At 34.6% G+C, this 25,029-nt stretch overlaps 7 protein-coding genes and 1 long non-coding RNA gene across 9 annotated transcripts; 2 read left to right on the top strand and 6 right to left on the bottom strand.

The window, feature by feature from the left end:
* Positions 1-280: 280 nt before the first annotated feature.
* Positions 281-3,034, bottom strand: LOC147924166 (phosphatase IMPL1, chloroplastic). Of its 2 annotated transcripts, XM_087495295.1 has the most exons (10): positions 2,085-3,034; positions 1,869-1,936; positions 1,619-1,752; positions 1,446-1,534; positions 1,258-1,315; positions 1,131-1,183; positions 827-1,039; positions 644-745; positions 438-541; positions 281-355 (listed from the first exon to the last, which is right to left on the bottom strand). In XM_087495295.1, exons 1-9 carry the CDS (start codon positions 2,487-2,489, stop codon positions 443-445), a joined length of 1,221 nt encoding a protein of 406 aa, XP_087351421.1. In that variant the 5' UTR covers positions 2,490-3,034; the 3' UTR covers positions 281-355; positions 438-442. The 2 variants fall into 2 exon arrangements, with proteins under 2 accessions (XP_087351421.1, XP_087351422.1); XM_087495296.1 differs by having other exon boundaries at positions 281-541; positions 2,085-2,488.
* On the bottom strand, positions 2,986-3,449 carry LOC147924165 (uncharacterized). The gene has a single exon (XM_087495297.1). It carries the CDS (start codon positions 3,447-3,449, stop codon positions 3,183-3,185), a length of 267 nt encoding a protein of 88 aa, XP_087351423.1. The 3' UTR covers positions 2,986-3,182.
* An 856-nt stretch (positions 3,450-4,305) lies between these two features.
* On the bottom strand, positions 4,306-5,955 carry LOC104757512 (uncharacterized). Its single transcript, XR_762435.2, has 2 exons — positions 5,158-5,955; positions 4,306-4,608 (listed from the first exon to the last, which is right to left on the bottom strand). It is a non-coding gene; the product is annotated as an uncharacterized LOC104757512 (long non-coding RNA).
* A 3,033-nt stretch (positions 5,956-8,988) lies between these two features.
* On the bottom strand, positions 8,989-10,016 carry LOC147924164 (sulfiredoxin, chloroplastic/mitochondrial). Its single transcript, XM_087494403.1, has 5 exons — positions 9,852-10,016; positions 9,581-9,744; positions 9,447-9,480; positions 9,266-9,359; positions 8,989-9,162 (listed from the first exon to the last, which is right to left on the bottom strand). The coding sequence occupies exons 1-5, from the start codon at positions 9,919-9,921 to the stop codon at positions 9,147-9,149; spliced, it is 378 nt and encodes a 125-aa protein (XP_087350529.1). The 5' UTR covers positions 9,922-10,016; the 3' UTR covers positions 8,989-9,146.
* Positions 10,000-11,820, top strand: LOC147924163 (14 kDa zinc-binding protein-like). The gene is made up of 6 exons (XM_087494402.1): positions 10,000-10,138; positions 10,230-10,337; positions 10,412-10,498; positions 10,614-10,761; positions 11,307-11,424; positions 11,507-11,820. Exons 1-6 carry the CDS (start codon positions 10,104-10,106, stop codon positions 11,572-11,574), a joined length of 564 nt encoding a protein of 187 aa, XP_087350528.1. The 5' UTR covers positions 10,000-10,103; the 3' UTR covers positions 11,575-11,820.
* A 2,034-nt stretch (positions 11,821-13,854) lies between these two features.
* Positions 13,855-17,154, bottom strand: LOC147924162 (uncharacterized). The gene is made up of 6 exons (XM_087495231.1): positions 16,901-17,154; positions 15,902-16,824; positions 15,003-15,812; positions 14,727-14,894; positions 14,520-14,573; positions 13,855-14,408 (listed from the first exon to the last, which is right to left on the bottom strand). The coding sequence occupies exons 1-6, from the start codon at positions 16,989-16,991 to the stop codon at positions 14,196-14,198; spliced, it is 2,259 nt and encodes a 752-aa protein (XP_087351357.1). The 5' UTR covers positions 16,992-17,154; the 3' UTR covers positions 13,855-14,195.
* LOC147924161 (agamous-like MADS-box protein AGL63) lies at positions 17,128-19,304 on the bottom strand. The gene is made up of 6 exons (XM_087495232.1): positions 19,030-19,304; positions 18,474-18,552; positions 18,192-18,365; positions 17,926-17,994; positions 17,743-17,784; positions 17,128-17,596 (listed from the first exon to the last, which is right to left on the bottom strand). Exons 1-6 carry the CDS (start codon positions 19,215-19,217, stop codon positions 17,348-17,350), a joined length of 801 nt encoding a protein of 266 aa, XP_087351358.1. The 5' UTR covers positions 19,218-19,304; the 3' UTR covers positions 17,128-17,347.
* A 1,520-nt stretch (positions 19,305-20,824) lies between these two features.
* Positions 20,825-22,214, top strand: LOC104759583 (uncharacterized). The gene has a single exon (XM_087495230.1). It carries the CDS (start codon positions 21,056-21,058, stop codon positions 22,019-22,021), a length of 966 nt encoding a protein of 321 aa, XP_087351356.1. The 5' UTR covers positions 20,825-21,055; the 3' UTR covers positions 22,022-22,214.
* The last annotated feature ends 2,815 nt before the right edge of the window (positions 22,215-25,029 follow it).

Below are 25,029 nucleotides of genomic sequence, written 5' to 3'. Positions count from 1 at the left end.
GAGCAATAGAAAAGCATGGGTTTCATAACCGAGTGGTCTTAACTTTGTTTGGGGGAGGTGACTCGAGATATTGGGTTATCCCTAGAGAACCACGGTACCTTCCGATTCATTCTGAGGTGACTCGATCGAGATATTGGTTTGGGTTATCCCTAAAGAACCAAGGTACCTTCCGGTTCAGTCTACTAACCAAGATACTAAGCTTCAGTTTGGTCTATATGAGGTTTGGACTAGAAGATGGAAGACCGTTCTGTTGATCCATGAAGCCTTTTTGTTCACCAAGTTTAAGAGAATATGATCTTTGTTGACTGTATAGTCTGAACACGAATGTTATACCTCAAATTTCGAAGATTTAGTTCTAATAAACGAGCTTTACACCTTAGATCATAATTATGTAAATGAAGAAAAGCCTTGTAGCAAAAAGGTACACTTTCTTGAACAAGTCTTAATGTTCTGTGTGATAATCTTCTGGCTTAAACCACAGCGAGAAATCGATTCCTTTCGACTTCAAATTCTCAGTTGCGGGTGCGATTCTCTCCAGAAGCTACAACGATTAAACAAGAAATATGTTCAGACCTTATCTCTAAACATAACCGATTGAAAGCATTAACAAAAGTATTAACAGTTCATCAAACCTTTCACTAACCTTAGAGTGAAGAATGCCATTGGACACCAAAACAGATCTATCAAACACAGAAAACTTCCCTCCGTCCATTCGAGTCACAGCTCCTCCAGCTTCCTCAACTATCTGTGTCCATATTCAGACATGGATTAAGTTCTACAACATATGTAGTTTGGTATGAAAGAAAACAACAAGAAGGAAAATTACAAGAACACCAGCTGCCATATCCCATGGCTTTAAACGGTACTCCCAGTATGAATCTGCAATCCCAAGTGCCACGTGACACATGTCAACTGCTGCAGCACCGAGTCTCCGCACTCCCCTACTCACATCAGTGAACTCTTTGAACAATTCCATGTTAGTACTCCACGCATCATCATGTTCATATCCAAACCCTGTGATAAGGAGTGCTCTCTCCACCTATACTCAACCATAATAGATGTGTTATAAAACCAAATCTACTGAACACACCATGTCGAAACTAAATTGGATTCCTGATAAGTTTACTTACAGCATCAGTTTTACTGACATGAATTTTTTGCCCGTTACACAATGCTCCACCACCTAAGAAGTGAACTAGTTAGCCAAATCATAAATACCTAACCAAACTAGACGAACATAAGCTGGCCACATTGTACCTGCAGTTGCAGAAAAGGTTCGAGTGTTCCAACACATTGGACCACCTACAAACTCTACCTGCACAATGAAATTTTTTGGTTTCTTACTTATCCTATTGATCAAAGAATCAGCAGAACAAGTAAAAGTAACCGCAGAACAAGTAATAACAAGTAATAGCTAGTTTGTGCAAGTATAAAATCAGATCTACCACAGAAGCAGCAGCGGGATTGCCACGATACAGAACACCCACAGAAACAGCAAAACTGGGATATCCATGAGCAAAATTTGTTGTTCCATCTAACACATAAAAGGAAGAAACTATCACTCAAACCTCACACAAATAAAGAGGAAAGCAATGAGATTTGTTAAGGAGAGCAAAACCTAGAGGATCAATGCACCAGAGGTAATCAGAGGACGAATCGCCGATGATACCTCCTTCTTCACCAAGAATAAGATGATCACTAAAATTCTTTTTCACTACTTCCAAAATAGCAGCCTCGCTTGCTTTATCAGTACTGCAAATTCAGTAAGATACTAACACTTTGAATGCTTCAAACAAAATCAACGATGAAGAAACTAGTCCTCAATCTATACATACACAAGCTAACAACTTAAAAAGAGAAGTGCTTACTCAGTTACCAAGTCAGTGAGACCTTTATAAGTGATATTCCTTGGCTTATTCACAGCTTCCATGACCACCTGCCAAACCAGATGATTCAAATCAAGTTAGACTTTTTATTCTTCTCCTTCTGCTCTATGAACCTAAAGGACTCGATTCTATTACCATTGCATCCTCTAGTAAACATAAATTTGGATATTGTATTGTAAAGACACGAAATTTTCGAACCTCGGCGCCGGTTTTAGCGGCGAGTTCAACAACTTCAAGGAGATGTGAAGGCGATATAGTTCCGGTGGATTTAGCGCCGATTCTGGGATAACGTGTCTGATCGGAAACTTCAGAGACAAGAGCTTTTGTTTGAAGTCTCGTCGTGGACTTGCTCAAGCTATTAGACAAAATCCTCCAACACCCATGTCCGGTTACTGTCCGGCATGAAAATGGGTTTTGCAACGGAAGAGATGATGATCTGGGTATGTGAGAGATTCTCATTGACATGTTCCCCGAGAAAATTAGAGACCTTCCCATTGGTATCGCCGGAGAAATTTTGGATTTTTTTTTTTTGTTTATATATGGACGCAAGTGAGTGGATGAACAAGGGAGAGAGTCCCAACAAAGCTGATAGAAAGATACCATTTTTATTAAAATATCTGAAAAAAAAAACTTACAAAGATGGAATTTTTGTGGTGTAATTTTGAAAATTCACAAGACTAAAAAGGAAACTAAAAGGTAAATGATGTATGAATTACATGTGTGTGGTACAGTATTGTTTGTTGTTGATTGATCACACTCAGCAACAGAAGCTAAGCTCATTGTTTCCAACATCTTTTACAGAAAGCAGAAATAGTCTGAATCCAATGTACATAAGCAAGAACAGCTGAGAAGACTTGGAAATGACTAACAAAAAGAAACGATTCTAATCATTTCAATCCATCAGAAGCAGCATCCAACTATCCAAGTATTGTAATTGATTCGACCATTGCAGATTAAGAAACCAAGCAACTAAAACTACTCAGTTTGCAGTAACTCCCACCATAATGTCTCCGGCTTCATAACAGCTTTTTCAAATACAGATTTCAAACCCAATTCGCTATACCAAACCCATATAAGGAGGACTAATGCAGAATGCAGATGAACCAAAATTCACAATCTTATGATTCCTCTCATCTCCTCAAAATGATCAGCACATTCTTCTACTATTCATGATCTCTCATCTCCAACAGATGCAATAAAAGAATCAGACTTTATAATCCCTAAACCTCTAATTCCCCCAATTACAAAGCTCAACCACATCCAACAACAACATATAGTAATGGCTCCTCTTAATATCTACCGCTGCTCAAATTGTCTCTGATGACGAGAGAGACATAGAGATAGTGATAGTTGAGCGTCCTCGCACTGTTTACGCTTGAGGCTTGTTCCGCCGCTAGAGCAAAGCGACCTCACCGCCTCTGATTCATCAGGACAAGCCTCCGCCACCACGCACTCCGCAAACGCCTTGTTCAAATGTCTGCAGCCTGATCTCCTTGCTGGTCCCTCCGGCATCCGACGATGGCACTGCAACAGTGCTTCCTCCAACCGATCGCAAGATCTCATCGGAATCCGAATCACCCCGCCCTGATTCTTTCCGGTGATCGATCTCTCTCACTCACATGATCTTCTTTGATGAGTCGCGTTGTTCTATTGGAATCATTAGTTTAGAGTTTGGGCTTCGTCTTGGGCTTTTGAGTTATGAAGCCCACTTAGTATTACATCACACTGCAAACAACACGAATTCAAAAGTAATTAAGAACGAGAGATTATAAATAATATCAATCTTTTTTTCTTTATAATATTTCTTGGTTTTAAAGTCAAATCACATGTGGTAGTTATAGAAAAGTTTTGTGACTTTTGTAGTCTTTGCAGCCAAGGTTGCTTCTTCAATAAGAAGTGGTTATGGATGTGACCAACTATGTTTTTTACTAGATGAGCGAGTGCTCACGCTATAATTAGTCTCTTATTATGTGTCATTATATAAATATGCATTTTTTGTTTTTGCTAGTCATTTTTCTATAAATTACTAGTATTTGTCATGATGTAAGATATCAACTCTCATACATCTTATAGATCCATCCATGCACAATTGTTTCAAAAATGGATTTTTTTTGATACATCAATATATTGATATATATATATATATATATATATATATATATATATTAATACGGTGATTAAGGATGGTTTGCTACTCTGGTTCCACTCGCGAACTTAGTTTGCTACGTTTTTAACATATTTCAGAGTGATTTTAGGTTTTAAGGACGCAACTTGTTTGTACAAAAGTTTTTTTTTTAATATAATTTCACATTCATTCAAAAAAAAAAAAAAAAAAGGATCCTATCTTTTATTAATATGAATTGTGATATCATTATCATCCTTGCAACCCTAGTATCTACAGATTCCAAAAATCTTTATATTTTTAATCTCAAACACATTGTATATATGACCACTTTGGGAAATTTTTTTAAAGTACTTGTCTATGGAAACCAGTACTGTTTGTTTGTACAAACCCCTAATTGTAACAAATGATTTAAAAACATCAGAAACTAGCTATGAACTAAATTACAATTTTAATTTGAAAGTATGAGGAAGAATAATCTTCATGATCTTAGTACAATCCATATCACGCGCGCGTCCTTCAAATGAAAGATCTTCGAAACAAACTAGAATTGCTTATCAATGTAGAAATCTCAATGTCGGTCGTTGGTTATGGCACAACCTATATTACAAATAACATGAGTCTGCAAAAAGGTAATAGTATGCAAGATTGGTCTTATGATGTATATAGAATATGAAGGATAATGGATGTTGCTTAGTCATTGAATGGAAGAGATTGTAAAACTGAACGCAATCTCTCATTGCACAGCAAGCACAATGATTAAATCATAAAATTCCATATTAAAAACATATACTATGTAAGCACTAAATTAGGCAATTTAACAATATATGACTAATTAAAAATCTATACATAACTAATACAAAAATGATCTCGAAGAAGATAAATTGTTGAATTATAAACTAATATATTATGTTTATTTAATTATAAATCTTCGTATAGGTCAAGGGAAAGAAACACATAGGCACATGTAAACGCGTTCCTACCAACGAACATGGACTTGTGGACATGTATCATATACACAGTATTACAGTAACTAAAAACATTAATGCGCATAATTCGGAGAATGAAGATGTGATACTATGAAAACAACACATTATTGGATTTACTAGCAAGTACAAGAACAAGACAAGTAGATGTGTTTTTTTTTACCTTCGATGATAGAGGAGATCGTCAAAGTTAAACGCGGCCGGATTGACTTTATCATGAAGTTAACTTTATCGTTTCTGGCTAAATTGTTGGTGATTTAGTGACTGAAGCTGCAGGATGACCTAGTACTACTATCTATATACACACACACGCACACGCACATACATCTGTATACTAATGAAAACCGAATATATAATGGACGTGTTCAAATTGGTGTATCTTACCATACACGAAATGCATGCATGTAAAGTTGTAAATTATGTACACAAACATGCATGAATCCATAAATTCATATTACAAGTAGTCAAAAGAACAAATGATCATTAATTATGGAAATTTATGAGGAAAAAAACGCTTTTAGTTGTAGAAAAGGAACTTGAAAAGAAAAAAAAAAACTCTGAGGTGTGGAAATTAGCAAGTGTGTGTGAGTGAATACTTGTATACATGTATAGAGGTGCGTGTATGTCGTATATAGTAATTACCAGATCATGCTGGCAGCTTCAGCCTCTCAAAACCAACATAGATATAGATCCATGCATGTGTAGGTAGATATGTAAATCGTAGATGAACAATTAAGGAAGAGGATGAGAAGAGAAATACCCCCCTTGTGAAGCTTATTTTTCAAGATTTTGGTTCTTAGCAGAGAGCAACCATTAACAAGAAGAAGAAGAGATATGAAAAATGTCTCAACTTGATAATCTTAGTTGAGATTCTTCTTCTTTCTCTCTCTCACACACATGTATATAACAAAAAATTATCAACAACAATAATTATTTATTTAATAAGAAATAACAACAATACACGTTACACAGATGCTTAATTGGATAAAATGGACCACAAATAGGCATTTTTTGTCAACATGTGTATTTTTTTTTGGTATACAATAACCTTAATATAAATTAATACAGTTGGAATCATTACTTTTTTCTTAATATCAAGGTAAGATATTTTTTCGTGAAATTTAGAAGAATGTGTTTGGACAGTCTCATTCAAGTATTATTAATGTTTTGGACGCTATCAATTTTTTTTTTTTTTAGTTTTGGCTTAACAAGAGAATATACTGTCAAATAAATTTTAGATTGAAATATTAACTTAAGTAGTTTATACTGTCATTATTTACTTTATTATATAGCCAAGTATTTCGATCTCCAAAATGTTTATTTACCCCAATTTATGATAAGCTGGCCATAGTTAATAGTTATATATAAGTTAACGTAATAATATTAGAATTTTTTAAAAACGAAAAAGATGGATGAAGAAGAGAAGATAGGGTCTAGGAATTAATGGCTGAGACAAATGAAAAGGATACGACCAAATCCGAAATCTTCATTGCACGCGTCTTCTGTCTTATTGCATCTCCTCTTTCGTTTGTCCTCAGACATCACAATCCATCGATCCAACATGTTCACATATACTGATATACATGCATACACAAAAGCAATTATTATGTGAAAGCTTGAATTTCTTACATGAAACTCAAACAGTCAAACTGCAACGTTCGAAATAGATTTAAGATTTACTAAAGTTCAAACTAATCTTGAGATGTGTAAAGGTTATAAATATATATCAACAAAATAAGAACTATATTAGGATTACGATAGAGTACAACAATTGTATACGTTTGTGCTCATCTTGTTATATTTATATTTTGAAATCTCCTATATAGAAAATTACAATGTTAATATCACGAAAGTGAATTGTAAATTTTAAATATTTATAATAATTTTGATATATTATTTTACTTATGTCGTAACCAATCAATTCGGATACAACATATTTGTATACATATAGATCACTAGGGTATCAATTGGTGTGACAAAAAAAAAACAAAAAAATGTGTGTATTAATGGATGTGCTAACAAGTAGTAATAAATGGACGTTGGGCATGACAAGATTGGTTGGAAGATGGAGTTGTCTTGTGTAGTGTGTTGTCTCTTGTCATCTCTACTGTCTTTTGTTTTGTGTTTTACATACTATATCAATTGAACATTTCCAGTTGTACGTACGTAAATATATAGTAGCATAAAATTCACACATGCATTTTTTTCTTAGAAACAATGTTGGAAAATTTAAAATCCACATTACTTTGACACAAGTAAGCTATGTTAGTTTTAATTTTTAACGAAGGCATTAGTAAGAGACGAAGAGTTGATATGTATCTTCATAATATAAACCCAAAAAAGAAAAAGAAAAAAAAAACAAGTAGAATGTGCTATGCGTCTATGATAACTCCATTAATTATTTTTCTTGTTTTTGTTGTTATAATTGACGTAACTAATTTAATAATTGGGTCCATTGAAACGTGATTATGTTTTAATGTCTCCCATGATTGAAATCAGAAAAGATAATTAGACTTTATTAAGTATGACGAGAAAAATAATCCCCCACTCGTCTTTTTTGGTTTGACAATTAGTTTGTGAATAAGATTCGTTAACCAAACCAAATCGACGACGTGATCATATGTGTCCGTCAATAAGCATCTGCCACCTAGCAATTTATACTTATGAGATTGAGAACTATACTAATTTATTATTATTCCAATTTCCAAAGTTGGTAACTAAAAAGTAAAAACAAACACAAACGTTTTTTATTCTTTTAATTACATACTAGTTGCAAATTAAAAACTCAAAAACTTTATTAAACGAAAAACACAATCATAATAAAAAGATCAAAGCTGAAAATCTTAAGATTTCAAGAAATTTTTTCTACAATTGTCGTAGCCTCTTTTATCTGATTGTAACTTTGGTGCGACTGCGAATTGCTGTACGATTTTAATGTCCTTAAGATTCTTAACTTTAGTACGATTTTAATGTTTTTATAAGATGATTAGCTTTTTGTGTGATACTGTGATTGTACTAACGTTTTAATGTTTGATAGTACAATTGTGTAAAGTTTTGTACTGTTATAAACTTTTTTTAACGATTATTTGCCTTTGTAATATTTGTAAGTTTATGGCTGTAAAAGGTTAAACAGTTGAGTGTAAGCTTTTTGTCTAGTTGTAAGTTTGTGTATGATTGTAAGCATTTTAATGATTACGCTTGCATGATTGTTAACTTTTATATGATTGCAACTTCGCAAGCTAGTGTACGACTATTATAAGGTTTGTAACCTTCGTTTGTTTGTGTAAGCTTTGATGTGGTTATAAGTTGTTGTAGGATTGTAAACTATTATATGTGTGGACTGTGGTTGTTGTTAATTAAGCTTAAACCCATGTTCTCCTTTCTTTAAATTAAGGTTTCGCTTAAGAGTGAAGACTATTTTCAGGAACAAAAGGTTTTATCTGAAGAATGAGAAGAGATAAGAAGGAAAATGTTTTTTAGTTATATGTAAGACCCTGGTCAACAACGTTTCCAGCCATTACTGCCAAGGGGATATGGCGAAGTAAAATCATTTATGTCTTTGAAAGAGCTTCTACGTCAACCCCATAGGTGTTGATTTGATCGTTTTCCCTGAGCTATGGATACGTGAATTGGTGAAGAAGTAGTCGTTGTATGCAAAAATGGGCAACAACATTTGGGCTATGCGTTGGTGCCCCTGTCCGTTTGATACATGATTGTTGACAGCAACCGAACAAAATATGTTTCGTACTGAATACCGCTGAAACTCTGTTTCATCTTACTGATCATCTCGGCCATCACTAGCTTTGACATTGTTTCAGACTTAGTTTGAAGGAAGCGGTACCTCCACTACAATGCCTCCCGGCTCCCGCGAAAAAATCAGCAAAAAAATAACTTCTCTTAAACTGTGTTTCTTCAACTTTGTTTATCTTTTCCTTTTTCTCTAAGACCTTCCAAATTTGTTCTCAACAATGTATCACTTTGAAACCTTTTCATCTAGTACTTAATACTTTATACTTAGATTACCAAATCTATCACAGAGATTGTACAAAGTTCTTACTTTTAATTTAAAGATAAACCACAACACTTTCAAATTCACACTCTCGACTACCCCTTACCATACAAATTTAATATACTTCAAAAGTAAACATTCTCTCAGCGAAGATGATGCCTGTGGCAACCACAAAGAAGCTCTAATGTAAAACAAATCTGTAATCGTCAACCCAATTTTTTCATATACAAAAAAAAAAGAAAAAGAACACAACATTTATTACCTTAGTGTTTCCTTAGTTCCTTTGCGGATTTTGCAACGTATAGTCGGAAGCCCTAACTTCTGATGCGCCTCGTACCTATGACAACCCGAGAACCCTACAACAATGGAGACGCTATAGGCTTAATAATAATTTTGATTACAGAAATCATGATGAAGAAACAATAAAATTTAAGAACAATCACCATAGTAAGTTCCATCAACTTCAATCACATCAATCTGTTCAACACAACAAGATTAGATTCTTCAATTTTAAAGTTGAATTATGAATCGAATAAATAATTTGAAATCGGAAATTGGATAAACCGAGTTGCCTAACCGGAACTTGAAGACCGATTACACTGATACTTTCCATAAGCTCCTTCACTTTGTTCTGATCATTGGATCTAGTTCTCATCAAAGGTCTCCGTATCTTATCCAACGGTAATTCCACTATCATCGGACCTACACCGCCGCTTGATCCTCCGATCACCGGCGGCGATCCTGATATTCAAATTTTTTTTTAAAAAAAGAACAGAGACTCAGGTTCATCTTCAACCTTGGTTATAATAAACAACTGTGTAAAATGGATTATTGAGTTAGATCGTTACCGTTGGATGGAGAAGCTGAGACGGAGAAGCTCCTCGAGCCAATTGGTAATCTCATCATCAAATTCGCCATTGTTTTTGTCACCGTCTCCTTCTCTCCTCTCAATCTCTCTAATAATAATATTTGTGAACGAAATATAAAGTTTGAATACGATGTCGTATAAGTAAATATCAAATACGGCGTCGTTATTTCGAAAATGTTGAGAAGAAAAGGGTCTGATCGAAACGGTTAACGAAGCAGAGAGCTTCTTCTCAATGGCTGTCACTTCCTCTTCTATGCTGCTGCTACGGTAAAACTCTCTCTCTCTCTCTCTCTCTCTTAATACAGATATGTGGTATTGTTGAATTTGTTGATGGCGTTGAAGTTGTTCGTGTTTTCAGGAACTTTTCTACGGCGGGGAGAGTTGTTCAATCTGTGAGAGCAACTTCGAGGATTTGCTTCTCCACGGGAGAATTGATTAGGGTTCTCCCTCATACTCGTTCCTCTAGGTGAGATTTTTTTGTGTTATGTGTTATGTGGATTATTGGAATTTGAGCTGATTTTGGTTTAATCGATTGTGTAGATTCATTTGCTCTACTCGTGCTGCTCATAATGAAGAGGCGGCTGCGAAAGCTGCAGCTTCTCTTGCTGACACCAGAGCTCCGACCATGTATGGTTTCTCTTAATTTTTGATTTTGTCGTTCACGTCGCATTGAGATTTTTACATCCGAATTATGAAATTGTGGAGTTGAAATTATCCTATCTTCATATTTTGTGGTTTTTAGATTTGACATGATTATAGCGAAAGAGATTCCATCAGACATTGTCTATGAAGATGAGAACGTTTTGGCATTCAGAGACATAAACCCACAGGCTCCTGTTCATGTTTTGGTTATCCCCAAGTTAAGAGATGGCTTGACCATGCTTGGCAATGTGAGTCTCTTTTAGACATAAACCCACAGGCTCCTGTTCATGTTCTCTAGCAGTTCTAAAATCGAGATGTTTTGTCTATGACTGAGAGAAAGGTCTCTCTTGGCGTTTGCACATTTGAAAACAAAAGCGGAAAACAGATTAGGATAGTGTCTTTCTTGACTATACGTGTTTGCAATCGCATCCCCCACAAACAGCTTATTGGACCATGTTGTGGATTCAGATAGGATAGTGTGTTTCTTGACTATTCGTGTTTGCAGTTTCATGCCCGCTTCGTATTGAATCTTTTTATTTCGTATCTACTGTGTGGTGTGCTCATAGAGTCTCATCTTGAAGCCAGTATGATTGTGTTCTGTAACGAGTAATGACTAGTATTATGCCAGTGTTTCTGATCAATATATGTAAATGCTTTATCTTTTTCCTGCCCGTGTTCGTAAACCGATGACAAGAGGAACAAGTCATTGAATAAACATGTGAAAAGGAGTTTTAAGCTTTTATTTTGGTGGAACAGATACCTGAACTTATCTAATCCCTAAGCGCCATCGCAGGCTGAACCAAGACACGTCGATGTTCTTGGCCAACTTCTACACGCATCAAAGATTGTTGCTGAGAAAGAAGGCATCCTCGACGGGTTCCGTGTGGTTATCAACAACGGTGTTGAAGCCTGTAAGTCTTTTCTTTTCCATCCAATCAAACATCATCATCATCATCGTCATACACTTAACTGAATTAACTTCCTCTCATCCAGGCCAATCTGTTTACCATCTTCATCTGCACGTCCTCGGAGGCCGACAGATGAAATGGCCACCAGGTTAAGAAGAAAACATTCATGTTAAACCAAAAAAATTGTGGCCTACGAGCTCCAAAATTGTCTGCTTCAATCCTGTCTTTTATGGTTTATGAGTATTTACCACTGTTAGATTTATCCAGTTGTGAGTTCGTAGAGATTAGATGGCTTCCAATTTCCATTTCCAATTGTAGTCTAGTCGAGTTCTTTTTCTCTGTTCATTGTTAGAAATAATTATCAACATTTTATATGATATGAGAGTGTTTCTCTCCTAATAGCGTTTTACAGTTACTGTATAAGGATCTATACATTTAAATGAGCTCTATAGAGTTAATCCACTCCACTTATAACTTTTAAACTCCTCAAATACCCCAAGCCTTCTACCAAAAAAGTACTGAATACACAGAGTTATATGAGCGGTCCTTTAAAACAAAATGTCCAATACTTTTTCAATAAAATCATAATGCTAGATTAGAACTCCAAAGTCCAAATAGCATATGCTTAATTCTTATCAAAGACATGCATGTGACTTGTGACTTTTAGTGGTTTCATATGAGAAAAATTGGTGTAAACCAAATTTGTTTAGGCCATTAATGGTTGTAGTTCTAAAATGGTTTTTCAAATTTTGATTTCTTTGATTTTAAGTTTGTAGAATATGTATTTTTTTAAAAAACTTGAATCAGTGAATGGTAGTTTATTTTGTTTTGGGTTTTATGTTGATGTATTATATTTTTCTTTGACAAAAAATTAGAGAACAGAAAAGTGATCCATGGTTTTATAGGGAAAAACCCAAAAATATGGATTTTCATTTTTCTTTGAAGTTGTTAAAACACTCCAAAACTATATTCTTTGTTTTATATGAAAACTTGTTTTTTCTTTTTCAAAATCACAAGTGGCATGACAACAAAACATATTGCAAAAACTAAAACAAAAAGAACTACTTCAAAAAACCAAAAACATTGATGGTCTTAGTTTCTGGTCTATTGCACATTACTTCTAAATTGTTTATGATCACAGTTATAAATGGATGTTCTGGGTATATATATATATACATTGTTATATAGTATTATTTTGTAGTTACTATAGTCAAATGTTGTTTTTCTATATATCATTTCTATTATTTATCACTTAAAAAAAATTATGTTTTGCTTTATTTTTCCTTATGTTTTGCTATATTTTTGCATTCTTTTTGTATATATACGTTTTGTTGGGGTTAAATTGTCAAACAATGCCGTTTAGTTTCATTGCTAGGTCCACCTTTCTCTAAACCAAACAAATATAATAAGATCCAAACCTAAGTTTAATTTTTTTTCACAAAACTAGTCGAATATTTGTGAGTTTCAACTTTCTTATTTATGAACATCTCAGTTGACCAATAACCAGCGGACATAAATATGAGCTGTTGACTGTTGTTCGGGCATCACACTAGTGTCCAAGATTTATTTATATATTATACATAAAACAAAATAAAATTAACCGTTCCAAATCGGGATGGTAATGACTTCGGTTTGAGGAGAAATGGCGCCTTCAACGAGGTGCTGCCATTGTTTTGTATAAAACCAGGACATCGAAGATTGTAGCATCTCTCACTAGTGTATGCATCTCTATGCAAAACAGAAAAAGAAACTTATCACATACACATACCGTCCAGAATATGAATAATCTGGGCTGGTAGTCTGAGGCTCTAAGTATAGCCTGAGACTCTGAGTATAGCTTGAAAGAAACCTAAATAGAAAGTAACGAAACAACAATTATAGTTTTAGTCATTCACATATATAAGTTAAAAATAAAATTTGTATAATAAATACTTACTAGCTAGAAATCTCACTAAAATCTAACCTGCCATCCGGCCTCGATAGTCTTCATATCACCTTTCTAGTATGAACCCGAGACGAGCCAAAAATGGCCTAAGCTGAACTCGCGGACTTGAGCAACTTTCAGACATAATCAGAAACATGAAGCTTGTGATCCTTGAGTGGGATTAATGTGAGAATAGAATCAGTAAAAAACAAAATAGTTGACGTGATTGGCACATGATTATATCGTCTCTCAACGTTATCTAATATATATAAAGTTTTAGTATACGGTGTTTAGGAGGTCAAATCGAGTCGACAGCTAAACAATTAATTATAAAAGAGGTTAAAACAATTCAGCAATCTTGACTTAGATGAGCAAATGGAGAAGTTTCACAAAACTAATAATAAAATTATTCATTTTATAATATATATTTCACAAAACTAATCGAGGCAAATGAGCTTCTGTTTCTAAATTTAATTGACACAAATATTGTTAAGCAAATGGAGAAGAAAAATCAAAAAGAAACAGCTACTACTAATTACCAAGTTGTGATGCTACAACTTCATGAGGATAAGAGTTTTTTTTGTTGTTGAACCTCAAAGCATGGTCAATGTCCATTAGAAGTCAGCAAAGACAATAACCGGATATATTAACTAGCTGTCTGTTATTATCTGATTATTAACGAGACAATGAGCCTGTTCGTTTCGTCACCGCATGTATTGTTGTTCGTTTGGTTGCCGCAGGTGCTTGCGGCAAGACGCTACGGGGAACGCTGATTCTAATTTTGGATGTCGATTAGTTGCGGCGATCAAAAAGATTGCGTTTGCCGCAGTCGCTGCCGCAGCCGCCTGCATCAACGAAACGAACACGCCCAATGCCCGGCCTTAGTTTGAGCCCAGTCTTGTGGCAGCTGGGGGAGGTGACGAACGCCGGTGGCTTCCTCACCGCAAGAAGGGAACTCCTTCTTCACTTGCCGGTGCATGATGTCATCATCTTCTTGCCTTTGACACTCCAAGGCACGTACCGGATTGGATAACTGTGTGCTTCCTTCATCCATGAGTATTTCCTAATGAACAGTTATACCAATAGTTAAAAATGGTCATACATTCTAAAGCTTAAAAACTTTATTTATATTTTAGCTATCATCAGATTATAAACCATTGGCAAGAGAACTCACCTTTCCCTTTCCCTTATACTTGTCTGTTTGTTGCTGCTGCCGCATGAACTCAAACTACATAATTAATAAACAAGAAACATGAACCATTGAAACTGTAAAAGTTGGGATATGTGTATGTTTATAAAACTGTTGTTCATCAAAATACATGTTGTATATGAGTCGTCTGAATAATGAAATGTATGTATATAGAGTGTGTATACTATATACCTTACGAGCATTATGCAGAGAAGATTCAAGTTGGATCTCGAAACGAAGGAGCTCGTCGTAGTTTAAATGATTCAGGCTATGTCCTTGGTACAATTGAAGACTCAGTTTAAGATTTTCTATCTCTCTCATCATTGATTCTTTCGTCTTCACACAATTTGGACAGTGACCCTACAAGAATTTGAGTATGATAACAATCATAAGTGAGGAAGTGAGTCGTAAAAAAATCAGTTAAAAAAATGGGAATGGGATGTAAGAATGTAAAAAACACACACTTACAGAGTCGTTAATTTCCTGCATCAAATCATCTTCCTGAGTGATCTTTAGAGCATCTCCATAATCATCATACTGATCAAATGTACCAGAGCTTTGCGCATTTCCGTCTTCATTCCATAGACTCTGAACACCCTCTCCACCTTCCCTAGCCTGTGTCCCTAGACACTGAACATCCTTTCCACCTTCAATGTCACAAGCTGACTCACTTCTAGTTGATATAGAGTGAACCTCTACCCGTTTGCGTTTTCGAGTTTCTGTAGGGGTTGCATCAGTGTTAGCCATCATTTCCAAACAGTTGGTGTTAAGCCCGTTTGATCGGCGAAGATTAGATGCTCCTCCTTCAGGTGTGTCATCTTGAGAATGTGATTTGGAACCAACAAGTTCTGTAACGTCCTCCCTAATCTTGTTTCTAAGGTCTTCATTCTGTTTCAGTATCCACTCCTTCATGTCATCCAAGTGAGCAAGCGTGACGTACCCGGGGTCGTTACTTTCTCCACCAACATGAACTTTGGCCGTTGGTTTTTTCTGAGAAGTATGTTTGTGGATGTTAGTAGGAGGCTTGAAAACTTCCTTCTCCTTCATAGAACACCTAGTAAAATGTTTAGGCTTCGCCTTATCTAGAATACGCTTTTCTTGAATATTAACCTCTTGATTTGCTGCTTTCAAGACTGGCCATTCAAACGGTTTGAAAACATGTCCCTCGTTGATCAGTTTCAACATGAAATCCACCTTAGGATCAGAAACCTCTGTTTCCCAAACCAACTCTGTTTCGTTAATTATTCCCTTAGGATCCAATGTATGTGCAACCAGAAGCTACATTACATTAAGGGAAGCTACAATGTGTTACAACTTACAACATGATAAATAATAGTTATCTATTTTAGAATGAAGGGTTAGCTAACCTTGTCATCAACCTCAGCGTTGTGTAATTTAGTCTCATGAAGCAAAACTGCGAATGACAACCCTTCAGCTGACCTCTCAGTGAAGTTACGAAGATCCAACGGATCTTTAATCCTCTCCAATATAACCGGAATGGATTCAAGAGCTTGTAACTGTAACGCTAGAGGAAAACCGTAACATGCACTCGTCTTCTGTTTCAGACGCTTCTTAAGCTTCCCAATCGGATTAGTCGCATCCTTAGGCGGCCCGAAACGACGAATGGTCGCGGTAAAAGCTAACCTCCCCCAGGGGTAATCCAAAAAGTAGTCAACATCATTCAACATCTCCACAAACTCAGAACTAACAAAGCTTTGGTCATGGCATACAACAACACCATCCACAATCACAATGAGAGCAAGACAAAGCTTTTTCCAAGACGAAAACTGCTTCTTCTTATCTGTCGTTTTATCGTTTTGTAACAACATATCCAACACATCTGCGACCGTAACCATGGTTTTATTTCCAAACAGCCTATGCCACACAGACAAGTACCGATCCTTATGCTTGTCTACCTCATCTTGTGTTGGTAACTCACTGCAACGAAGACCAGTCACAATGTGAAACTCTCTTATAGAGAAACGCATTGGGTGACCACCGAACACGAACCATATCTCGTGTTTCTTTTCTGTTACGAGCTGTCGGGAGAGCAAACCGTGTAACAGTTTACCTGAATGTGAGCATCGAGCTACAGGGAGTTGGAAGAGTTTACCGAATTGTGAATTCTTGATTTGTTCCCATTCTTTAGATCCTTTGAGAAGTGTAGCGATTGTACCGAGGTACTCTGGTCTCGAGTATATGTTAAGACGTGCTCCGTCTGAGTAGCTATCGACGGGTAAGAGACGTTCCGGTAGATTAGGGTTTGGAGGATCTTCGATTTGGTTCATTGCTGCACGAATCGGAACTGGAAATGATCAGATGTTACTATTTAGATGAATCGATGTCGGGACATTTTTTTTTTTTACCTTCTGACTGTGTGGAATTGTCGTTGTCTCCTTGTTTATTAGCCGTCGATCTCGAGGGAAGACGGTGTCGTCGAGTTTTTTTCCGGTTCATCGGAATTTCAGGTTGATTTGGTTTCTCCGAACACCTTTGTTTAATTGGAGAATCCAGCAGTGGCAACGAAGTGTAATAATATCTAGTTTACTGTAGTGGCATGGAGTCGCAAATACGGTAATTAAACAGAGAAACATTTCCTTAAAGTAACCAACCCGAAAAGTTCAATGTCTTTGTTTGTTGGTTAATTAGAAGAAAGACCGGAAATTAATTAACTGTCTGATATCAATAACCGAACCATACCAAATCAAACCGGGTCAATTCTTAATGCTATGAGAAATCGAGAATGACTGAATGAGTTTGATGATATAACTATGAGGAGAATGAGTTTGATAAACTATGAGGTAGACTAGTAGTTATATGGGACTTGGTTTGGGGTTGGTTGTGAATTGTGATGATGAAGATGGCTGTGGCAGCTGGAGGAGCTGAAGAGCACCGGTGGGTTGTTGTTGTTGTTGTTCTTCCTCACCGTCAAAAAGGAACTCCTCCTTTACTTGCTGTTGCAGGCGTGTGACGTCATCATCATCGTCTTGTCTTTGACACGTCATCATCATCTGTCTCTCTGCTTGCCACATCAGATGCTCCCAAGAGCTTCCTCCTTGTACCTTCATATTAAAATGCAAAAATAAAGAGCTTTTTTTTTTTTTTTAGTATCGACATTTATATTAAAAAGCTTACAATAACATACATATACAAAATGAAAACATGATAGTATTTCTTATATTATACACACACAAAGGCATGCATGTACCAGATCGGGAAAATGTTGGGTTTCATCATCCATGAATGTTTCCTATAGAAAAGAAAAAAAATATAGTAATGAGAACATTTGAATATATATGGTTATTTATATTATAAACCTTCGAATGTTAAACAATGACTACTTTCTGATTTAGTGCAGGGGGAAAATAATTACCAAATGACAATAACTCACCTTTCCCTTTCCCTTAAGCTTGTTTGTTTGTTGCTGCTGTTGCTGCGTGAACTCACACTGCATAATTCCCTTTAATAAACACAAGAGTTTAGAACCATTACTTTAAAAATTTATAAAACCATTCTAACAAAAGAAAAATCTATATATATAGTGTGTGTTATCGAGTGTTTAAATACCGGTCACCAAAATATGTACTTAAAACATACTTTTCGTTTAATAAATAAATGTCATTTATAGAGTGTGTGTGTGTACGTATAAATATATACCTTACGAGCTCGGGCATGTTGAAGAGAGGATTCTAGATGAAGTTCAAACTGAAGGAGCTCGTCGTAGGTTAAGAGATTCAAGCCATGTCCATCGTACAGCTGAAGATTGATCTTAAGATTCTCGATCTCTCTCATCATTGAGTCTTTCGTCTTCGCACAGTTTGAAGACTGATCCTATATATATAAGAAAATTAATTTTTATTATTAATATTTATCCTATAAGAATTTTAGCATGTGCTGATATTAAATAATAATTCATGGAACTGGCAGAAATTTAATTACTGCAGGGTGGAAACTGTGATCTGCAGAGGTATGACCAACTTCTTTTTCCTTTTGGTATCTCATGATGAGATTCTCCATGCTGATGATATGTTGCAAAAAAACAAAATAAAATTAGGAAATTAAGTAATGGAATACAGAAAATTGTTAATAATGATGTGTTATTTTTTTTATATTCATTAACAAGAAAACTTTTTTGGATCAACATTAGAACTAAACCCTGAGACAAGGCTAAATATCAGAAAACGGTCTCTTAGTTCATCGATTGAATTTTTTATTAAAAAAAAGGGTTCAAAATCAAGCCAAGAAAGCATATAACTTCGGTAAAATATCAAACAAGCGTACCAGTGCACATAAAAAAAATAAAAGATGCAACACTAATATGAAAACAAGTGATGATGATAACATCAAGAAAACTCAAATTTTTGGTCTATATTATAAAAAAAAAAAAAAAAAATTCATTTTCTTGTTTATCCCACCAAAACAAAGAACACGTACGTACGTACACATGTATGAGTCTACAATTATATACATATAAGTGAAAATATATAAATGAAACCTGGTGGAGCTGGAGCAGAACTCATAGAGCTTGTTGGAGTAAGAGAAGATGATGAGACCAAGGGGGACATCGCAGAGAACAGAGAGTTCATGAGCCTTCTTTATCAGACTCTTTCTTCTCTTTGCGAATGTCACTTGCCTCCTTATCTTATCCTCTATCCTTTTTATCACTGTCTTACCTTTCCTCATTGATCTATCTTTCTAAAACCCTAATCTATAATCTCATGAGAATGCTAAACGAGAGAGAGAGAAAAAGAAGAAAGGTAGTACCGTAGCAAATGAAACCTTGAGATGATCAATTGCTATTTATATAGACGTACTGCTACTTTCATATGTATATATCGATATATGTGATGTTTGCGGAATCTTTTTGATGTTATACTCTATACGTATCAATTATTAATTTGAAGGCAACCAAATGGTACTTTGATCTAGCCCGGTTTGGGAGGGCTCATCAAATAAGAATACGTAAATAAGAATGGTAATTTGAGCATGTTCAATTAATTAAACCGGCCGGTCTTGGACACTTGTTGTTAGTTGTTACAGTTCTTTGTACAAAATTTAAAAGTTTAACTAAATCAAAACAAAGGTTGAAAGTATGTATAACCAATTAGGATTAATCCATTTAGATAGACTATACGGTATTGAAAGTAGAAATTAAATAAAAAGTGTTACATTTATGTGTGTGTAGGATTAGTGCTTATACACCAACATTTGACTGTTAGTTCTATTTTCCTTACGTAAAGACTTTACCAAAGTTAAAAATTCAACTAAACCAAAAAAGAAGCTATAAGTTCAATAATAATTTCAACAATATTGTTACAGTTTATTAAATATCCAAATTGATGTTTAATACGTTTGAACTTTGAAGCCTGAAATTATAAAGTTGATATCGACGTTTAACAGTTGGGACCATCGGTCCATGTGATATCTCTGCACCCTCCGATTCTCAGTAGAAGTAACCATTATTCGTCAAATTAATTACTGTTCTTTTCTAAAAATAAAAACATGTAAAATAAAATAAAAACCTGTAAAACAAAACAAAACCTGTTAGAGATGTATCAAAATCCATTTTTTTTTTAAGTATTAAAAGAAAACTTTAATTAATTTCACCGGTTTGCTCTTTCTAGAAACTTTGATCCTATTTATAACATGGAAACATAAATAGAAACATATATTAGTAGTATAATCACACATACAATCGAAATATCAAACCATCACAATTTTAATGTCTCAGATTAAAACATTTCTGATATGTCGTTGAAGTTAAATCATGTTTGCATTCCTTAAACTTAAATATTTTTAACACGTAAATAAATAATACACATAGTTAAAAATAAAGTATTACAATAGTTGGTATTACAAAAATGAAAAGTCTTACCAAGATTTAAAACCAAAAAAATAAAAGTCTTCAAGCCTGATTCATCATGATTGCGTCTCTCAGAGATCATGCACAAAGAGTTGTGACCAATTACATATGTACTCCCTCTGTCTCACAAAGATTGAAGTTTTAGAGAAATTTTTTTGTCTCCCAAAGATTGATGTTTTGAATATTTTTAATAATTTTTGTTTTAATGATTACTGATGTTGTAGAGTGTATGGAGTGTAAAAATGAGAAAGTGGAAAAGTGAAAATAATAAATTATAAATTAATCATATATTCCCTCTGTCTTAATATGTGTGTAAAATACTAAACTTCAATCTTTGTGAGACAGAGGGGAGTATATTATTATTCCTTAAATTAAGTTATTTCAAAACTTATAATTACCAAAAAAAAAAAAAAAAAGCTTTGGTTACAATACAAAGTTACAAACTAGTCAAAAACTTAAACGTGTTTTAAGAGTTTCCCAGAAGTTTCCAACAAAGTCTCTCTATCCTCATTTCTTTTTACATCTTCTTGATATTAACAACACCAAACAAAGAAAGAAACTAAAATAATCTCATCTTTTCTCAGATTTCCAAATTGACCCGTCGGTGATCCTTCATCTCTCCCCTCTTCTTCTTCTTCTTCTTTCTCTCCGATCAACCATGGATCTCCAACCAGAAGAGCTCCAGTTCTTGACCATCCCTCAACTACTTCAAGAATCAATCTCAATCAAGAAACGATCTCCAAGAACCTTCTACCTCATAACCTTATCTTTAATCTTCCCTCTCTCCTTCGCTATCCTCGCTCACTCCCTCTTCACTCAACCAATCCTAGCCAAACTCGACAAATCCGACCCACCGAACTCAGATCGCTCACGTCACGATTGGACTGTTCTCTTGATCTTCCAGTTCAGCTACTTGATCTTCCTCTTCGCCTTCTCTCTCCTCTCCACCGCTGCTGTTGTCTTCACCGTCGCTTCTCTCTACACAGGGAAGCCAGTTTCTTTCTCCTCGACTCTCTCAGCGATTCCCAAAGTCTTTAAAAGACTCTTCATCACTTTCCTTTGGGTTGCTCTGTTGATGTTTGCTTACAACGCTGTCTTCTTTGTCTTCCTTGTGATTCTCCTCGTTGCTCTTGATCTGAACAGTGTTGGTTTAGCTGTCGTAGCTGGAATCATTATCTCTGTTCTCTACTTTGGTGTTCATGTGTTTTTCACTGCTTTATGGCATTTAGGTAGTGTGATCTCTGTTCTTGAACCGGTTTATGGACTTGCCGCTATGAGGAAAGCTTACGAGTTGCTTAAAGGGAAGACTAAGATGGCTATGGGTTTAGTCTTTGTTTACCTTTTGCTCTGTGGGTTGATTGGAGTTGTCTTTGGAGCTGTTGTTGTTCATGGTGGAGGGAAGTATGGAACTTTCACTAGGACTTTGGTTGGTGGTTTGCTAGTTGGTGTTCTTGTGATGGTTAATCTTGTGGGTTTGCTTGTTCAGAGTGTGTTTTACTATGTTTGCAAGAGTTACCATCATCAGACCATTGATAAGACTGCTTTGTATGATCATCTTGGTGGGTATCTTGGAGATTACGTGCCTCTTAAGAGTAACATTCAATTGGAGAACTTAGACATTTGAAGATGATATCTCTGGTACTGTTCTCTCTTCTCTTATTATCACTCTCTCTTGCTGTCTGTAGTAGTATGTAAACATTTGAGAAGAAGAAATGTGGAATCTGAATATTAGTTTTTGATGTAATGTGTACGTATTAGACTCAAGACTCTTTGTTGTTATTGGCTTTGATTTGATAATTGATCCATGATTTGAACGATTTTTGAGTTTGTTGTTGAAGATGTGTGTTTTGATTCTTCTATAATTGCTGATCATTGTCATCTGTGAAAATTAGGAGGGAAAATGTTAGGTTCGTAGATGCCTAAGTTGATCATTATTATTGGAGGAAGCGACTTGTGTTAGTATGTAATTAGCTGTAGGATTTGACCTTTTGGAACCTACACTATGGTTTAGGTAGTAGGAGCAATTGTGGATACTAGTGATTTATTTTGTAATTGTGGATGATTCGGAAATTTGGTTTAGATACGTTAAATCGAATGGAAACCAAATTATAAACATAATACAAAGAAAATGACAATAATATTTTCATAACTTTAATATGATTTATATCCATAAGTTTATTTGTTAACAAAATGTATGTTGTAAATATAAATTTAGATGGTGATGTAGCAACGACTAACACAAAATCAGTATGCTAAATATCGTGATCAATGAAACCAATTTGATAAAGAAAATGCATTACGGTATACAATCTCAATTCCGTTTACTTGTCAACCAAAATGTATCAATCAAATGTGATATCAGCAAGCCAAATCGAAAGAAAAGAATCTATTAAGATAAAAGTTTACACTTCGTTTTAGCAATGGGAGTTAACATGTCATGTCCAAGATTCGAAAACATAGGCAAAGACAAAGTGGAACGAATCTATGTTGTTCATGTCCCAAAGGTAACTAAACTTTTGATGATATACTTGAATAAAACCGTAGTATGTTGGTTCCATAGTATTCTTTTGTTTACTTCAATGAATGGTACCAATTATCAAGCTGAACTCTAATTGGGCCTTTTATTTCTGAAGTGCGTTCAAATCTGTATTTTTTACTTTTAATCGTAGGCCCAACAGAAAATCTTCACGGTTTAGAATTTTCGTCAAGAACGTAGAGAATAAAAAATAAAGAAAGTCACTTATTTACAAAATAATATTGAAGAATTGTGTTGACAAAAAAAAAAATATATATTGAAGAATTGTAACTTCTTATTTTGATTGTCAAAATAGTTGACTTATTTTTTTATGCGTCGACAAATTATTTTGGACGTTGTTATTTAGTCAAGGATAGGATAGATTTTGTGGGTATACACTTGTATAAATAAACCATAAATTTGGACGTTAGGTTCAAGTTCAACTGACATATAGTACTAGCATTAATTTGATTATGAAAAATTTATTTATTGACACTACGATTCGATTTAGATCCTCACCGATTCATTTGGAATAATAACATTTGGAGAATTGTGAGATAAATTGTCCATTAGAAAATGATCAAAATATAGAATATGGTTTTACAACTCACGTTATTATTTTTGAAATCGCGGATTGTTTATACAACATGAATAACACTATTCCATACGATTGAAGCACAAATTTTAAAACTGAACGATTAGGCATGATTAACAATGGTTATGAAATGATGTAGACATGTTATCAAACAAATAATGTATGTAGACTCTCTCATAGATTCTCAATGAACGTGTGGAAATACAATTCCAATGCATGTGGGTCAAGCCCACCTCATGGACTTGATTTTTTTTTGGTAAAACTCATGGACTTGTTTTTATTTGTAACGTATCTCTCGTTCTCTCTCTTTGGTTGACTAAGGAAGATTTACATGTATATTTAAACACTTTTTAAACAACCATCCGTGGCTGGCCATCATTGATCAAACTATTAAATTGATTTCCTAAACTAGAGAAATACTCGAGGAATTATAAAAACGAAAAAAAAGACTAATGAGAGAAAAGTTAGACAATACTATGTTAATTGGAATTCTTATGTGAATTTATCAAGTAGCTAGTTTGTTGAGTATAACAATAATTCAAGTTGGAGAATGGAGATCTTTTACATATCCAATCGTAAGGGAATTTTATATTACCACGTGTAATTTAGTTTTAGGAGAATCATAGCTGATTAAATAATTTGTGTAATTTACGATTTTTTTCCCCCCAATATATCAATTAGCAAAGACTCTACGGAAATCTAAAAATAGTACTTGTTTTGTGAATCATGTTTTCCCCTAATATATCAATTAGTAGAAGGCTCTACGTAAATCTAAAAATAGTACTTGTTTAGTGAATCATGTTTTCTGTTTTTCGGCTAAGGATGAAGTTGTCGTCAAATGTCACTTTTGTCTAACCTAGGTGCGACAAAATAATAATCGGGAAGATCTGAATCACCCTTTTTAAGCACCCCTTGATACGGAATATTCCAAGGATCTAATTTTTGTGATATACTAATATTCTTTATCATAAGTATCTTAGTAAATCTGATTGACAAAAAAAAAAAAAAAAAAAAAGTATCTTAGTAAATCTTAGCAGGCAAAATATATTGCTTCAATGTGTGTTCATATAGTCATATATATCATGAGTACTCCATACTTGAAAACTAAAACGACTATAGTTTATTCCATGGAAGCTAAAAATCTTTTTTTTATTATTTATAATTATTTGCTTATATTATTTTATAAAGTTAGTAAAACAGCTTTTTTTTTTTTGGGGTGGATGGGGTATTTAAAAATCCCCGCATTGTTGCTTCAAAATGGAATATTCATTAAAAAAACAATGAATTTTCTAGATTTCGATGAACTCGCCAGTGAGTGCTTGCTCTCTCAAGGATTGGCGAAACAGCAATTTTTAAATGATAATTAAACATAAACAAAGAAAAAAAAGTTCACGTATATAATTTTCTTCTAAATACGGAATCTAATAATTTAATCTAGTATAATAAGAACGCAACAGACAACTACGTAGAACCTAAAGTATAGATTAGATTGCGATATTGATTCGTTTTATATTATAACATT

This window comes from Camelina sativa, chromosome 17 (assembly GCF_030686135.1).
Source record: "Camelina sativa cultivar CO46 ecotype springtype chromosome 17, ASM3068613v1".
Taxonomy (NCBI): domain Eukaryota; kingdom Viridiplantae; phylum Streptophyta; class Magnoliopsida; order Brassicales; family Brassicaceae; genus Camelina; species Camelina sativa.
Note: the sequence above shows the minus strand (reverse complement) of the source record. Positions and strands in the feature narration are given on the sequence as shown.